Source organism: Falco punctatus, assembly GCF_963210335.1.
Source record: "Falco punctatus genome assembly, chromosome: 3".
Taxonomy (NCBI): Eukaryota; Metazoa; Chordata; class Aves; order Falconiformes; family Falconidae; genus Falco; species Falco punctatus.
Window position 1 is genome coordinate 5220372 of NC_137582.1, and position 18053 is coordinate 5238424.

The following is an 18053-nucleotide window of genomic DNA, read 5'->3' on the forward strand; positions in this document are numbered from 1 at the left end:
GGAATTCATCACTTTCTTCAGATTGTCTTCCATAGGGAATTTTGATTATACCAGTTTTATCATTATTTTTCTTCTAATACCATACAATGAAGATCTGATACAAAGAAGTACTTTTCAATGATTCATCATTCTTCCCTGCTTTCAGGTAGCTCACTAGTACCTGTGAATAAGTTCTCATTTGAGCAGATTATTTATTAGACCAAGTTTTACTTCTGCAGTTGCTGTAATTCCTCTCAATACAGGAGAGTAGGAATAAAATTACTTCAGTTAGGTTCTGCTTCAGATTCAGCCCATGAGTAAATTTGTTCCAAGGTAGTTCAGGTTCAGAGCTCTAAGAGTTCCTACCGGTAATCTGGAATTTATGCACCCCACCTCACATATAACCAATTAAAAGAATGAGACTTTAGCTAGGAAAAGGTTTTAACACCATCATCCTGTTCTCCTTCTGGAGCTTGCCCTGTACCTACTGCTAACAGAGCACCACAGTTTCTCTTGAGTTCTCTAAATACGAAACAGAGGTTGAGAAACCTAAAGAAGCCATGGCACTGTGCTGGGTAGAAATTGCAGAGGGGAACTGAGAGACAGAGGTCAGAAGAAAGAATCTAATCTTTCCTTTTTTTTCCTGGGAGATTTGTGCATGTGCTTATGCACATATCTACACAATGAAGTGGGGGAAAAAAAAATTTCCGCAGGGAAGTTTACAACTAGTTGTCAGTAATAAGAATAGCATCTCTGATCACTCCTTTATTAGACCTCATTTAGTCCAGAGAGCTCTAACTGAGCAGTTTCTTACCCAGGTCTGCAAAACACAGCAAAAAGGACAACTGTAGCACAGACTGGTGAGTCAAGTGAGAGTAGAAAAGGAGAGACTGAGTTGTGATGCTGCTCTGCAGTGTATAATTAGTACAAACAGTCCCTATACTGAACAGGGCTTATTAGTTTTGAGGCAAATGCTTGTTTTGAATTTACCAGAGGAGAGATTTATTTTACCTGCGTTCCCAGTCAGGTTTAACAAAGAATTCTTAATAACAATACCAGCTCAGTTATGATTCAAGAGGAATATTTCTAGTATGAAATGCTCTGTGGGTTGGTTGGCTTTTTTTTTAAATTAGGAACAGGTTCAGTTCCATTACTGGTATGACATAGATTTTGCAATTTCAAAATATACTAAAATATACTAAAAAAAAATATTATTAAATACTGCAATGTCATGGTATTCTCAGAGTGTGTGCACACCCACCTTATGCTATACAGCTACACCATGATTCTGTCTCCCACAAACTAAAGCTGTGTTAGCAGCATGGAGAGATGCCTTAAGTTTGCTGTGCTCCTGCTCCTATTCTCTATCAGCTGAAAGCCATCACCTGCCCAGCATGGTACTGAAGAACGAAAGAGTTGTCCTACATGTGGCCTTTCAGGGAGCACTGTGTGGGAAAAAAGCAAACATCTGATAATGAGATAGAACCTAAAGGAGAAGAAAGGGTAAGCCCTGGTTTGCCCAGACCCCTTTAAACTGCGTTTTTCACAGCTCAGTAAAATAACTACTGGCAGGTACCTAAATCCTATGGGATCTATATGGGTCCTAAATCCGTATCCAAATAGCTCCATACCCTCCGAAATCTTGGTAGTTTGATGGGGGTTTATATGTATGGTGCAATCATGAAAGACCCCAGTAGTATCTATAAGAAATGCACTATCATGGTAATGTCAACTGCTTCCACAAGATGTCACAAGACAATAACGATCAAGGAAGAAACTAAGCCTGTTAGATATCCATACAGCATGGTAGGACATCATGCTTCACTTCAGATATAACTTACACAGAATGGCCTCACAGAAGTTGTAACCTCAAAGGAATTATGCAGTCTAAGAGATGTAGATTACCTGTAATAGCTAACTGTAAAAGACGTCTCCAAATACCGTAATGTTGGAACTGATTCCAATGAACACATCGCTGTGCTATCCTTGCAGCAGGTGCTTACAACTGCTTAAGGTGCTGTCTTTTATTAATAAATTTTATTAATAAATCAGTATCATCTGTAGGAAAGCCTTGTCCTTATGTACCGGGCAAATTCTATGTAAGCTAGTAATATCAGTTAACAGACTCCCTGTATTCTCCATTTGATATGGTTCTTTACGGGTACATCCCTTTCTGCCCTCAATTCTATGTGACTTATTATAATGTACTATGGAGAAGCTCCCGTTCTTCCCTCTCATGCTAAGCAGCGATCAAATTAGTGGCCTTAGACGTCTCATGATCAGGCCTATTGTTTGTAAAGCATATTGGAACCTTTTATTTAAGCTGTTAACGAAATGCAAGCTATGCATCGTGATTTCTGGAAGTGCTAACTCACTCTCAGTGGGAGTACAGTAGCTCTTCCCTCAACAGGTACAGACAAACTCCTGGAACCAACGCTCTCAGTAGCAAACCTCCGTTGCCTTCAAGCAGACCAAGGCTGACACGTCAGCCATCGGTGTGTTCCAAGCTACCTACACAGCAGACACACAGGGTAAACATTCAGCGGGGAACATGTCAGTAATAAAGGCATAGCCCTATAATCACTTCATAGTTTACATGTGCCCTCCACACCTCAACGCACCTCTGACACGCGTCAGGATTACCAGACAGCATTCCCTCTTGCTGTACCACAGCAGCAACAGAGGTATTTAGCAGCCTGCAATTACAGTTTGAGTTAACAATTTTGTAGCCACTGGCCTGTAATTGGGATCTGTTACAGGATGAGCCTCTCCGCCATCAAAACCAAGTTCTCAACACTCGGGTGCCAGCCTGGGGCCAGGGCCCGTTGTCGAGGGGCTGAGCAAGGGAGATCTTGAGGCCGCTCCCGCTTGTGCTGGGGCCGGCATCCGCCTGTGGAAACGCGCAGCCGGAGCGGAGGCTCCGCCACCCCCCGCCACCGGCCGGCAGCGCCCGCCACCCCGGCGCGCGGCCGGGTGCATGCTGGGGAGCGCGCTGCCGCGCGCGGTGCACCATGGGACCTGTAGTCCTCCCGGCGGCCCCGAGGCTTCCCGGGACTTGTAGTGCCGGCGCCGGCAGCGCGCAGGGCCCCTCCGGCAGACGGAGACTACAGCTCCCAGCGGGCGGCGCCCCGCGGCCGCCCACTGCTCACCGAGCTCGGGGGGGAAGGGTTGTGGGGCGGCCGCGGGGGGGGACGGGGGGGGGGAAAGATGGCGGCGAGGTTGAGCGGAGGCGAGAACCGGCTGGTGTCGCTGCCCCTGTCGCGTATCCGCGTGATCATGAAGAGCTCGCCGGAGGTCTCCAGCATCAACCAGGACGCGCTGTTCCTCACCGCCAAAGCCACGGTACCGCCCCCCCCTCCCCTTCCCTCTCAGCCGACCCCGCTCCTTCCCCGCCGCGCTGGGCCTGCGCCTCCCTGCCGTGCTGCTGCCGCCGGGCCGGCCTCCCCGGCCGCTGCCCTCTCCGCTGCGGGCACCCCTCGGCCCCAGCCGGCGGCTCCCCAGCGCCTCTCCCCGCCTACGTGTGTCTGCGGCCTCGGGCTTCGGGCTCCCGCGGCGCCAAGGGAGGTTTAGGCGCCGTCCCGTCCAGCTGGGCTACCAGAGGCGGTCAGCGATGCGGCAGGTTCTTCTTTCCACCGCTGTCCATTAGTATAAATTAGCCCGCGTGGAAATGTTACCCTGCTGCTTTCTGATCCAAAGTGTCATTTGCCAGGCAGGGGACAGTGTTAAGAACAGCGCAACTGAAGTTACGGACCGGCACCCCAGCCTGCAGTCAGTGTGCCGAGGAAATGCAACTGTATCCTGCCCTTAGGCTTTTCTGGAATTAGTGACCCTCTGCGCAGAGTGCCCAGCATATGTGCAGTTACATATGGTCCTTGTGTCTTTAAATAGGGATTAAAGAAAACAGTTGCCAGCTATAGACATGAATTTAGATTGACTATTTGGTTTTGTTCTAATTTTTTAGGAGCTTTTTGTTCAGTATTTGGCTGCGTACTCCTACAAACATGGCAGAGGCAAGGAGAAGAATGCTCTAACTTACAGTGACCTGTCTCATACTGCAGAAGAGTGTGAGACCTTTCAGTTCCTTGCAGGTATCTATAGTGTCATGGTAAATCTAGTATGTAATTTGGAAAATTGAATCTTGCTCTCATTGTTTTGTGAGGACACAATTCTTCTACTGGTCATTAATCTCCTGTGTAACATTAAACTGGAACTCATAAACTACATCACTGAAAATAGTTCTTTGTGAATGGGGCTTTTTCTGGTGCTTCAAAATTTTACAAGGCTAATTAGCTCTCGGCATATCGCCTTAAGCATTTCTTAAATTCCAGCAACTCCATCAGAAAGCTTTCAGCCAATAAAACAAGATCACTGCACATCTTTGTGAGAAGTTATGTGCCCCCAAAATTACACATTTAAATCTGTAAATCTTGTTTCTCAAAGTTATTCATCATATGGTTCCACTTTCCTTTTATATATATATATCTGTACACACATGTACACACACGCGTAGTTTTTCTGATACTTGGATTTCTGTTGTAATGCTTAGCTCAAGCATTATAGGTCAAAAATAAGATACTCCTAGCCGAGTTTTTGTCAGGGCTCCCTGTGGATATACTTTCAGAGCACACAGTTCTGCTTTGTCTCAAGTCCATCATTAATGCTGTGATCAAGTATCTTACCTTAATGCAGAAAAAACATTTCTACAGGACATAAATTGGATAGCTGGCTCGTTGAATCTGTCTAAGGCAGTTGAGTAGTTGAGCTCTCTATTTTACATCACATAAATAATGTTCATAAGCAGACAGTAAAGACATTTGCCAGTAATCAGTTGTAAAATATATTCCTTATCTTTGGTTGCTTGTACCATAAGTGGGCAATTCCCTCTTATTCTTACAGCTGTATGGGTCAGACTAACTTAACCTGGTTATTCGCTTAAATAATAATGTTTTTCAAAAAGCCTCTTTTTTTACTTCATTTCATTAGTGATATGGGTGCAACAGTATTAATGAGGCAATATAAGTATTCAAACTGACTATAAAAGAAAAAAATCTACCTTCCAGATATCTTGCCAAAGAAGATACTAGCTAGCAAATACCTAAAAATGCTTGAAAAGGAGAAGCGAGATGGAGAAGTGGGGGAAGGTGATGAAGAGGATGAGGACGAAGAGGATGAAGATGAAGCTGTTGATGAAGATGTTGGATCTTAAGGCCAATGGAGAATTGCTTCATAGTTGACCCGTTTTCTGTTGTATAAAGGATGTTATTTTTGTGACTGAGAATCCAGATGCTGGATATATTTATATACTGAGCCATCTGCTTTTGCTTTGTTTAAGAAGTATAGAAATTGAACTTTATACTTGTTGAAGAATGGAATTCTTCCCTCAGAAACATGGCAGGGTAAGGAGAGCTGATGGAAATCTGATAGCAGAACTTGCTCCAATGATTTAAAATTACTTCTTCAGACAATCATTATCCAAATTTAAAATTTCTTACAGATAGCTTTCAGTCCAAAAGCTCTTTCACCCTCTGACTAGGAGGGAGTCCCTCTCCAGTTTGTGTTTCTCCTCAGAGTGGAAGATGAGGTGAGAGGAAGTGTTTTACACAGGGTCTACTATCCTCAGCCTTCTCCTCCCTGGGGAGCCAATAACTGATCAAACCCTCCCTCGGTTTTCTGGAGCAGTGCCAGGACATTAGCAGCGGACCAAGCCCATTGAAAAAAAGTCTTCTGTTAAAACAGCTACTTCTGTAATGCAGCCTAAATAGCTATGTTGGCACAGAAACAGGGTAGAGGATGAGATCCATTCCAAGAGCTAATGTGGTTCTGTGGCTGTGGTGGTAAAAAGTACATATTAGATAATTATGTAAATATGTACATCTAGAACCTTTTTCTCTAATGAGCTCTACTTCTGCAGTTTGTCTGTGGTGTTTTGCCAAAATGCACGTTGAAGTCTATTCAGTGTGGATTGTTGAGAATGAACAGCCCTTTCACCATTTGAATCATGAGGGTCGAATTTTTCATTGGGTTTTGTTTTGGGTTTTGTTTTTTTTTTTACTATAGGAATGGTAACCTTCCTATGTAGAACTTTATATGCAACTTTTTAAAATAAATGTTTTGTAGGAAAAGTGACAATTGATGCAGAGACTTTCTATAGTTCTTTCCAGCTTCAATCACGTACATGATCAGTGTACAAGCCTAGCATGCTCACTGTTCACTTTCCAGGAAGAAAGGGCGGACAGAAGGGTAAGTGATAATTGGAAGAGTCTCTTTCAGCAGTACTAACAAGATCCAGTCTGCTTTGGGAGTCTTAGCTGTGTTAACCAGTAGTCTCTGCTGGTACACAGCTAATGTTTGCAGTGTGTCATGGTCAGAGTGAGAGAGAAGTGACCAAGGTCTCTCTCTGGGTGTGAAGAAGACCCTGAGTAAGCATGGGAGCATCACTAAGGAATGAAACCTCCCACACTAAAAAGCTGGACAGCAACTTGCCCTAAATCAGTCAGGAAGGGAGATGGTTTAAGCAACACCCTAGTTTGGATGGTGTGGTAGAGTTCCCAGGCAACTCTCCTCCTCGTCAGGATACCAACAGCTTTTCTTAGGCTGAAGGCACACACTAAACTGCTCTTAAAACAGAAGGCAGAAAGCTCTAGCAACTCCATTATCTGGCCTACTGCAGATTTGTTCTAAGAAAGCAAGAAGGGGGGTTAGGCAGGTAGGATCGAAGACTGGCAGAGGAGTAAAGCTACTGAACCACAAAAGAAATCTTATAATTGTAAAAGATCAAAGGATATTGCACTATAAAAGAATTTCCCAAAGTTACCATAAATCAAAAACGTATCAGGAACACTGCTATGAGAGCTCAGTGATGCTTTATCCCTAGAGAAATTCCAAAGTGGGTATGCAGAACTATACTTTTGTTGAAAGGGTTGTTTTGCTTTTTTAAAAATATTATTATTAAAAGCGCATGGAAATCTGTGGGAAACTGAGGGCTGAATGCTGTCTGTGTGGGGGAAGGGGATTGCCTGCAGTAGGGTATGTAAATGTTGTGGCATTGCTCAACACTTGGCTGGTCTAGTACTTGCCAGCTTTTTGGGATAAAAAAAAGCTACTTGTACTCCAGCACAAAATCAGATGGTAATTCTGCAGAGGAAACAGGGTAGAGGGTAACAAGATAAATCAGGTCGGGGGTGGGAGGGGAAGCATAAACCACTAGCCAGCACACCAGTTGTGTTGGAGTCACAGATGAACAGCCTGATCCCAGAGCTGGCATCTCTGTTGTTTAATTCAATGGTGCCATGGCTAAGGCTGAACAATGTCTAGTCTGCAGTTACATCAGGTAGGGCACAACCAAAGAATGCAATGAGCATGACAAAGAAGAGGTTGTTATGCTGGGTGCATGTATTTTGAGGTAGATGGCAGGGCTGGTAAGTTTTAGGGTCCACACATTTATAGAAATTACAGTTCTGCTTAGGTTTAGACCTGGCATTTTCCACCACTAATTCTGTCTTTGCAGCCAATCCAATCGTCTTTTATGCAGAACCCTCTGAAAAAGTGGGTTTTTTCCAAAGCCAGTCCTGGTGCTATGTATAGATTTTGAGGGACAGTAATGGTGACTTGGTGAAAGGTGCCAAAACAGCCACCAGCCCCGAGTATCTCCCACAAAAAAGAATAATCGGCAGGGGCTGGTCATTCCTGGAGTTTTGGCACTTTGGTTCAACAGCCTCTCAGCTTGTCAAGAGACGGTTACCACTGACGTTTGGTAGGTAACACAGAAACTCTGCTTTTAGATAACCCAAAAAAAGGAAGAAAAAAATAATCCGCAGCACACTTTCAGCCACTGCTCTATGGAACCCTTGTGAGCCTGGGGAGGGGAGTCTCTCCGCGTGATCAGCCAACGTGTTCAGGACAAAAACTAACACCATGATCCAGTACACGTGTGCCTGTGCTGACACATCTGGGAGTACTGGTATCCTGGGACTGAAGACAGAATGATTTTACCGGGACATGATAGATCATAGCCAGTCCTATGAGAATCAACTGAACGGGGAAATTCTGCTGCTCTGGTCAAAGGCCAGTGCAGTGCCTGACCCTATTATCCATGTACCTGGGCTGTGTTCACAACTGGCAGAGCTGTCCCTGGTCACAAGTGGTTTCCTTTGTCCTGCATCCAGTGTCACAGCAGAGGGGAATGCCTCCTTTCTCTCTTGGACCTGTAGCCCCAGCAGTGGCTGCGCAGCTGATTCAGCCCACGTGGGAAGAGAACTGGTATGAGCCACGTCCTCACACTGGCCCTGGCAGGAGCTTTCTCCCTGTAGCCAGGCTGAAGAATGCCGTGTTGTGTGTGCACCTGGGGAGAGGGAGCACGCACAGCCGATGAGTTGTAGGGTTCTTGCTTTACACAAGCGGTTTCTGAATGGCAGGCGAAAGACAGGCTTGGAGGGGAAAGCAAGAGAAAGAAAAATCCAGCTGGAGGTGGCTGGGTGGAGAAGCCCTGCTCTGTAAGGAAGGACACCCACAAGGAAAACCAGAAGGATGAATCACTCCCGTGTTTCTGCTTGTTACACCCTGATTACTCCTGTTGTTGCAGCACCTGTCCTGGTCTCCCTCTAGAGACCCCTGATGGTGCGTTGTTCCCTCTCAGCTTCCCTCTCCTGTCACACTTAAGAGCCTGTCCACAGCAACACTGACACAGGTGCCAAGAAACCCTAGTGTACGGGGTGCCCATGCCCCGGCGCTGGCAGCGGGGCTGGGGGCCTCTGTGAGGCGAGGCCGGGGCTGCCCCGGTCCGGCCCCAGCCGGTCCCAGCCGGCCCCAGCGCCCCCCCGCAGGGCACAGCTGAGCCCCTCAGCCAAGCCGGGGGCGCCGGGGAGGGGGGCAACAGGTTTGGGCAAGGGCCAGAGGCGGCCCAGGCAGAGGAGGAGGCAGCCGAGGGGGGAGCAGCAGCAGAGGCAGCCCCAGGCCGCAGCAGGAGGAGGGCAGGAGGTGCCGCAGGCCCGGAGCAGGGCTCCCCTGCAGCCCTGGCGAGCCCCCGCCGGGGCAGAGCCCCAGCCCGCAGCCCGGGGAGGGCCCCAGGCCGCAGCTGGGGGCTCTTTCCTGCAGGAGCTGCGGCCCTGGAGAGCCCCGGCGGGAGCAGGGGGTCCCTGAAGGGCTGCAGCCCGGGGCAGGGCCCGCGCTGGAGCAGGGAGACGGGGCAGGAGGCAGGAGCGGGGCTGAGGGGCTCACACGGGCTGGCACACGGCACAGACCCGCCCCAGCCCCAGCCCGGGGGACAGGGGACGGGAGCCCGGGGGGCAGCTGGGAGTGGGGAAGGGGTGGGCAGGTGTTTTAATGTCTTACTTAGTTTCTCACCATCTAATTCTAATTTATTTGGCAGTAAATTACATTGACTTTCCCCAAGTCAGGCCTGTTTTTCCCAGGACAGTAACTGGTAAGTGATCTCCCTGTCTTCACCTCAGCCCATGAGCTTTCTCCCCCTATTTTCTCCCCCTGTCCTGCTGAGGAGGGGAGTGAGCAGCTGGGGGCACATCTGGCCAAGGTCAAACCTCCACAACCAGAAGTGCTAAACCAGCACATGAACACTGGGCTACACACCAGTGGAAATGCATTTCAAGTGAGAACAGATGTGGAGACAAACTAACCAATACAGTGGGACTCTAGGACAAGATTTCAAGTAACACAGCCCAGTCCACTTGCAGCACACCTTTATTTCTCGCAGTAAATCAAAAGCCACATTCACAAGCTATTAAAAGCTCCAGCTATGAACTGCATCACTTAACATGAACTTCCGTGGGCTGGTCCAAAAATCAGGGAGAAGCACTCCAACAAAACAAGGCACAGAGCCTGTGATTTACTCTGCAACCAAATAGCCTAGCCTCCACTGAACTACTGCTGAAGACTGAGAAAGTAAAAAGGAGTGATTGTCTCAGACTTCTCCCTTCACAGCTCAAGGTTTTCTTGCCCACCAGCACCAAGCTCTCCATTGCTGTTGAAGGTCTCAAGCAGATGATGCATAGCTTGAGTCTCTGTGATCCCTCTGTTTTGCCACAGCTGCCCCCACTGACTTTGAAGGACTTCTTTTTCCTCCTCCCAACCTTTGGGGTGAGGAGCATGCTGCTTATGGACCATGCATCAGAACTATGAGTACTTCGACCAACAAGGCCTGGGCTGACACAGCCTCTTCCTACACCCAAAGGAGGAACAGGAAAGTCCACGAGGCCCAAGACAACCTTCCTCCAGGAAGCTGGAAACTGGAAAGCTGCGATCAAGTCCCTGTCTATCCATAGCTATATAGGAAACTTCACTACAAACAGCTAAATCTTGAATTACAGGCATCCTAAACCAGGGGCTGTAGTGGAAAGCAGCCAGCTTTGCTTATGGGACACATTATTTTTTCTTTTTTTAGTTTTCAAAGTTTGCATTTGCTGCATGTTCCTGAGCTGCAGAGAAGCCAGATGCCAGGCAAGACGCTGGTGGTACTACTAGGGGTATCATAGCCTGTTTAAGGTGTTCAGGGATTTTAGACTGTGGAACACAGGCCGGGGACACTTTCCAGCATTAATCTATTATCATATACATATTTCTTTTTTTTTCCCCCAAAAAAATACTAGCTTGTGAGATCCTTCCCCCCCAGTCAAGGCTTCTCAAAGGAGATGAAGCTTCCTAAGCTTGCAAAAATGGCAAAGGAACTGTGGTTACTAAGTATAAATTACCACATTTCATCCCTCTTAGAAGTTCCTGTGGGATGATGAACATATTCTGTCAATTAGTGAGGCCACGAGGACTTGAACACCCTTCTGGATTCATTCAGCCAGAATCCTCTGTGAGGACTTCAGAGCTGCCAAAATTTGCCACAGCCGTCTCCAAGGCCTTGCATCTGCCAAAGCTTGTTGCCATCAAAATGAGTAAGTGGCATTTGTTTTCCCCGAGAGCTTGACACAGAGCAAACCCACATCCAATTCAAAATATACTTCAAAGCCAAGGGGAAAAAAAAAAAAAAAAAGTTCTGCCTGAAATGGAAGAGATGGCTGAGATGTTATTTCATATTACTGAGTAAAGCTAATCTGTATTTGCAGGGTTGGGCTCTCAACATCAGCTCCTCCACATACTTGCAGTGTTTTTTGATACCGCCCCCTTGTACCTGACGCTTTATAGAGAAGTAAGCGCTCGGCGTTTACCACCTAAAAATTGAGCACTGCAGGTATTCACTCAGAAAGCAACAAAATGTGGGACTTCAGGCAAGTGATTTCCAAAATGCTGACCCTTCCATAAATAATTTCAGGATTATAACTTGCAGCAGCACATACTGCCTCTGGAAATCTGGGCACAGAACAGGTGAGTGCCCACCAAAACACCTGAAATGCACCTAAAGTTCTAGTCTTTTGCCAAAGACTAGAACTTTTTGGCTTTCAGGCAAGAGAGATCTTTTCTGTCACAAATAACCCCGCCAGACCAGCACATTTAAAATTGGATTACAGTTTGACAGAGCAGAATTTGGTATAGAATATATAGCTAAAGTACCATCTCTGATCTGTCACCAGGACTTTTAATAACTATTCCTGACCTACAGACCAAGTGATCAATAATTTTAGATTTGATTCTGAGCTCCAGCAGTGAGAAAAACACAGCACCAACGCAGCAGTGTAACTGCTATTTGCATGGTACACAGGGACTTCCTACCTGTGTCCTGGGATTGCTCTGTTTAGCGGCATTCCACAGCTCCTCGCTCACGAGATGTCATCTCATCGCTCTTCTGCTCTAGAAGACGGACTTGGAGGTGCTAGAGCATGTCCAGAACAGGGCAATGAAGCTGGTGAGAAGCCCAGAGCATGATTCTTACGAGAAGTGGCTGAAGGAAATGGGGTTCTTCAGCCTGGAGAAGAGGAGGCTCAGGGGAGAGAGACCTTATCACTCTCCACAGCTGCCTGAAAGGAGGTTGTAGGCGGGTTGGGATCAGTCTCTTCTCCCAATTAATGAGCAACGGAACAGGATGAAACAGCCTCAAGCTGCCTCAGGGGAGGTTCAGATTGGATATTAGGAAAAATGTCTTCCCTGAAAGGGTTGTCAAGCGCTGGAACAGGCTGCCCAGGGAAGTGGTTGAGTCACCATCCCTGGAGGTACTGAAAAGATGCGTAGATGTGGCATTTAGGGACATGGTTCAGTGGTGGACTTGGCAGTGCTGGGTTAACAGTTGGACTTGATCTCAAAGGCCTTTTCCAACCTAAATAATTCTATGCATCTATGATTCTCTATACTCACTATGGAAAAATTTTAAGGCTATAAATACATCCCCTTGTGTGCTCACAGGGAAAAAACCCAACCAGTCTCACAGTGCACAAGTAACTGCAGAAAATGGCCAAATTCAATAAAAAGACATCAAACAAAAGCTTGTAAAGATGAGGAATTTTATTTTCTTGACATACTATGAGGCAAAACAAAATTGACACCATACAAAATAACTTTATAAAATATCATTCACATCATTATTTTGTCAGGAATTACAGCATTCTGAGCTTGTTAGAAGACTTATGTTTTGAGGTGAAAAACACTATGCTAAATCTTTAGTATTAGTTGTATATATACAGTAAGAAACCAAAACAGAAACTGTTAGGTTTTTCATGAGTTTATTGCAAAAGTAGTGCAAACTATTTTACCTTGCAAGCTGTAAAACAAACTTGGAAAAGGACCCACCTAAGCTTAAAAACATGACAATAAATGCTCAATTTCACAGCCTTTGAAGCTTCCTTCAACAGTTCTCAACAAAGAAACTCCCCATCTCTGCACATTTTTAGATTTTTACTGACTCGGAAATGAAGAAGTAGACAACGCACCCACACTAGCAAGCGGCCAGAGCAGGATGGATCCTGCTCCGACATGGGACACAACACTTACCAAAGCCAGCACTTGGGCAATTTGGCACACAGCGTGGCCGAGCCCATGTCCCACCGCTTCTCCATCACCCCCAAAACATCGACCGACAGGGCAAATTTGGTCAGTTTGGTTTTCCTCCGTTAATAAGCTCCCCCTCTCCACACTCATATTTGAGAAAAAAAGTCAAGAAAGCAGTACAAGCAAAAAAACCCACCAACCCAAAACTTAATTAGGAACATGTATTGTCTGTTTTAGAAATATAGTATCCTTTTCCTGAAGTCTACATAAAGCGTATTTCCTCACGGTCCCCCTCCCCCTCACGTACACAATGCAGGGCAAATCCCATCCTGAACTACTGCATGAAACCAAGGGAGGATACTACATTCTACGAGATCAACAGAAAACAATGGTCTAAAATGCTACCAGGGTCCCCCCAAAGCAAAACAGGTAGCTAGTAATCTAATAAAAAAAATAAAAGCAAACAAATGCTACATGAAAAATGTTAAAGGAACAAAATGCAGCATATTCAGGCTTTTTTTTTTTCTTGAGGTACCTGTATAAATATTACCTTCTGCCCAAAGTACTATTCATTTTGTTAAAAAACTAAAGTCCTTATCATGAGCCAATTGCAGGGCATACATTATTATTGAGAAAGTGCAACCATGCTGATAATTTATATGCAGCATATTAAAGGATGATTAGGCTTTAGAAAATATAGCTTAAGTATAGACCTGATGGAGCAGTTTTATAAAAACATTTAACAGAGGCATTTTCCTTTTGTTCGGGTCTCTCTGCAGCAGAAAGCCTTAGGAAACATCTTTGAAGTCCTGTCACGATGGAATGTCAGCACTTTTAAAATTCCATTTATAGATTTTTTTTTTTCTTTACACTAAATATAATTTTACAGAAAAAAGACTCCCCCTTTGCATTAGGTACTGGTAAAAAGTCATTATTTTTTTTTTTAAACTTCAAAAAATGATAGCATATCACAACTTAAAATCTTCCAAAAAGGAATTATTTTTAAGTAAAAAAGGTTCACATAGTAGAAAAACTTACACATAGTTGTAAACTGTTACATACAAAATTGTGGAAAAGTCAATGACAGTTTATTCCCTTACCCTTACATGTGTATCCCTTCATTTTATATATATACATGCACACACACACATAAAATTGTGTACTGTATGCATGTATTATATGCATATATAGATACACACCGAGATGTATGTATCTAGGGTTGGGATTTTGTATTTCAAATAATTCTTTACTGGGTATTTATCTTTGCCTAGGTCTGCTATGATACTGTACATTTTATGACTTGATACACAGAGAAACATTTTAAAATTTTCTAAAACTATGTTTTATGGCCTTTTTTTTTTTTCTACTTTGTGGCTAAAATTCATTTGCTGTTTTTAATTAAGAATACGACTTTTGATTGTGATGCACTGGGAAAAAACACAAAGGCACAAAGACTAAAACTCAAATACAATATTGTTGTCTCTGAACAATAAACCCCGAGGTTTTGGTTTGCAGAATGCTGCCTCTGAAGAGGTCAGTCATCACACGCAGTTTGGTCGCTTCTGCCAATCTCATCGACAATTTGAATAAATAGCACCCAACTGTTTAAATGAGGTAGATCCAAATCGAAAAAAAAAAAAAAAAAAAAAAGAAAGCTGGGTCCCCAACATTTTATTTGCCTCTATTTAAAATGTTTTAAGGATTATATTCAGTCATAAGAGTGGAAACGATGGCACTATCTGAAGCAAGCAGAGAACTCAAGAACAGCTTTTTTGGATGTAAATTTAAGTGTTAAATCACAATCCTCCTTCAGGCAGAGATTTCCTAGCAGGGGGAGGGAGGAGAACATGTTCAACAACATCAACAACAAAATAAAGCTGAGATTTGAGAAAGCCTGTTTTCGGTAAGCTGCCAGAAGAATGCCCGAGAGCCCAGTTTCTGCAGAGCAACAGTGACAGCCAGTGCCTAAAGAGGTCAGTCACAGTATATACAGATCGACCAGTTTCCCTTTATTTCTCAGGTGAGAAGACTGTCTTTCCTACTGGTTTAGCTTTATAGGAACATCCTACTCTCATTAAACAGTATTTTTGCATACTCTGAGAAAAATCAGACAAATTTATCAGTTTGTTAAGGCTTAATTTAAAGTGGCATTGCCACACAGCATCATGCAAGTGTTAAAACTACTTTAGCAAGATACATACAATGTATTTAAATACACACACCTACGTGAAACCTCATGGTTCGAGTAACATGAAGCAACGCTTACGATCTATGTGGTAAATTCTACAATGCCGCTGATGCATTTAAATGTCAATCACGGGTATTTCTGGGTCTGCTTTTTGTATTACAAGTGCTACTCTTACCCAAACAGCACTACATCATTTATATACTGCAAGCACAAGACATTTTAATACAGATGCAACACACATACAAACTAGTCAACATACTTTTAGTACCACTTGAAACGAGGCCCTTAACATCATCTTTTTGTTTTTCTTTCAAAAAAAAATAGCAAACTTTAAATGGTCATAAAAACATTTTGATTCAAGGGAACGTTTACAATATCAAATTTCTAATTTTTGGCTCTTTTTCAGTTATTTTATAAAAAATAAGAAAAAATGGAAAACTATTACACAAAAGATTAAAATCTTAACAGCTGTCAGTTAAATCTGCAGTGTACCAAAACTAAAGGAAAAACAATATGGATTTAATCAATACATTCTGTTTTCCATCTCACCCTCTCGAGATCAAGTTAACCACTTTGCTGCACCGAAATCCGGGACTGGATCTTTACTTACAAACTGCCCTAAACGTTGCGGTTTCTGTGATTGTACAAACTAATGAAGTACTGTGGAAGCCAGTGAAATTGTGCTTATTCTTTCCAGCAAAATACCGCCTTTGTATCTTTTATAAACAGTCCCGCTTTCCTTTCACTAATGTATGTGTGCGTATACTCATAGGCACATATGGATATACACACACACACACATATATATGTATAAAAAAATCTCTACTAAATTTTATCAAATTATAGAAAGCAAGTGGTTACACTCTCCAGGATAGCACGTAACTTGCTAGATATATGTCCTCATTGCACCTAATTTGATTTTCCAAGATATATAATTCTGAAACTTATTCCTTTTGTTTGCTTGGTTTAGGTTTGTTCATTTCTGGTTTTGTTGGGTTTTTTCTCCTTTTCTTTCTTCCCCCGCCCCCCCTCTGAAAAAATGCCTTGCTTTTGGTCGACTGGTTAGTCCTTAAGTAAACTTAGTTAAAGAAAAGTATATCACATCTAACACTTCCCTGCCCATGTACTCAAATTATTTCTACTGCCCATAGCCCAGGTAATAAAGAATTGGAAAAACACAACAATCTCTTGGTGGGAAACATTCTGGGGGTTCAACTTTGACAGACAAATGAAGATCAGTTAAAGATTCAAGTCGGTCAGGCAATTAAAAGACATGTTACTTACTTCAAAATAAAATTACAAAGTCGTCACTTGTAAATGAGATGAGCAACGTAAGGGCTCAGTCTTGCTAAGCTCCATGAGAAAACACACCAGGAACAACAAAATTAGGGTCAATCTACCTTATTCTTCTACAGCACAGAAACAATAGGATCTGAGCTTCTCACCGCTGATGCAGAATTAACTTTGGTGAAATCTAGAAACAAACCCGTTTGTACGTTCTGTTGATACATGATAGGTTTGATCCTACCCACAGCACAAGATCAGGTAACTGAGATTTTGGAGTGCCGTACAGCACAGACCAGATCTGCTTTGAGTTAAGTACACGTCAGGCAAAAGCGTGCAGTCTTACATATACTGGCATGAGTGAAGTTTCCTCTATTTGTGGATTTAAAAACAGGAAAAGCTGTTAAAACACAGAATAGAATCCACATTAAATATATTATTTTTTTCCTTCACAGGAAATCTAACCTAACAAAGCAAATACAAAGAGCACCAGCCAAGGGATTAGCAACTTCCAAGCTTGCTTGCTGACCTTTTCACAATTCACACTTGCCAAGCACACTGAAAAAACTATAAAAGGCCGGTAAAGTCATAAAATTTTATTTCAGGGAGAATTCCTAGGGTTGCTCCCAGGTTAGTTTATATCTTTAACCCCTGCTGATGATTACATAGTAGTTATTCCAGCAGGTATTTCAGTTGTGCTTAGAGGTGGAAGGGTGGGGGAATAACAAAACTAAAGCAGTCTGATACAACAGCACGTCCAAAAGGCGGTGGTGGTGAACCTAAAATTTGTGCACTCATCAAAACCACGTCGAAATTAATAGGCCCTTTAATATGGATTTGTAATGCAAATACTAGGCTCCTTAAATCAACACAGGTAGGCTGGCTGGTTGGTTGAAGAGTAGCCACAGGGAGTTTTAAGATTCATCTGTTGGGGCCACGCATGGACCGATTCAAAGCAGTTACTCTTCCGAGGATATTTAGATGGCAGGAGCCAGCCTTCAGCTTGTGCTGTGGGTCCACTTCCTTACCGCTGCCACCTGCAAAACTCCCTTGACCAGCTCTCGCCAACCTCTCGCACCTCCAAATTCAGCGAACACCCCTGTCCTTGTTCCAACCAAGTCCAAACCCCTCTGAGGTGGAGGGCTGAAACCAGAACTCTTGAGGGAACTGCCTACCAATATTCCCCTCCTGGGGAAGGGGCCAGTGGACATGTGTGGGCTGGGGGTCTGCAAGGGGCTGTGCCACAGCTCTGGCTGCACTCGGGGCCCGTCAAAGGGAAGCCAGAAGAAAACCCAAGAAAGTAGTATTTAACTGGCACCTTAACAAGTGCTTAATTAGTAGTTTTGCAAGGAAACATCTCCCCTCACATCCTTATTTCCACAAGGGATGGGGTAGCTGGCGTAGCACAGATGGCACTTCTCTTCTAGGTAGGCATGACAAGCATCTGGCACAGGGCTCTTTCCTTGCTTAAGCTTCCCAACGCTCATTTGGGTTTGCAGACTTAGTCTAGAAAGCACACGACATTACTCTTGGCGCTTCACAAGGATATGCTCATGGAAAAGTGCGTTCAGCACACCTGCGCAGCGAGACCCCTTCCAGGCCACAACATCAATAGTGTCTACGGAGCTGTAGTAAGATGTAGTGAAATATTTCCTGAAAAGCAGCCATTTCCCCAAGAGCAAAACCCTGTACTTCACACTTTTGCGGGGAGCTTTGTTAAATT

General features: G+C 44.2%; 1 protein-coding gene across 1 annotated transcript; it reads left to right on the plus strand.

Moving 5' to 3' along the window:
* The first annotated feature begins 3155 nt into the window (after positions 1-3155).
* Positions 3156-14512, plus strand: CHRAC1 (chromatin accessibility complex subunit 1). The gene is made up of 3 exons (XM_080377794.1): positions 3156-3321; positions 3941-4067; positions 5040-14512. The coding sequence occupies exons 1-3, from the start codon at positions 3187-3189 to the stop codon at positions 5183-5185; spliced, it is 408 nt and encodes a 135-aa protein (XP_080233920.1). The 5' UTR covers positions 3156-3186; the 3' UTR covers positions 5186-14512.
* The last annotated feature ends 3541 nt before the right edge of the window (positions 14513-18053 follow it).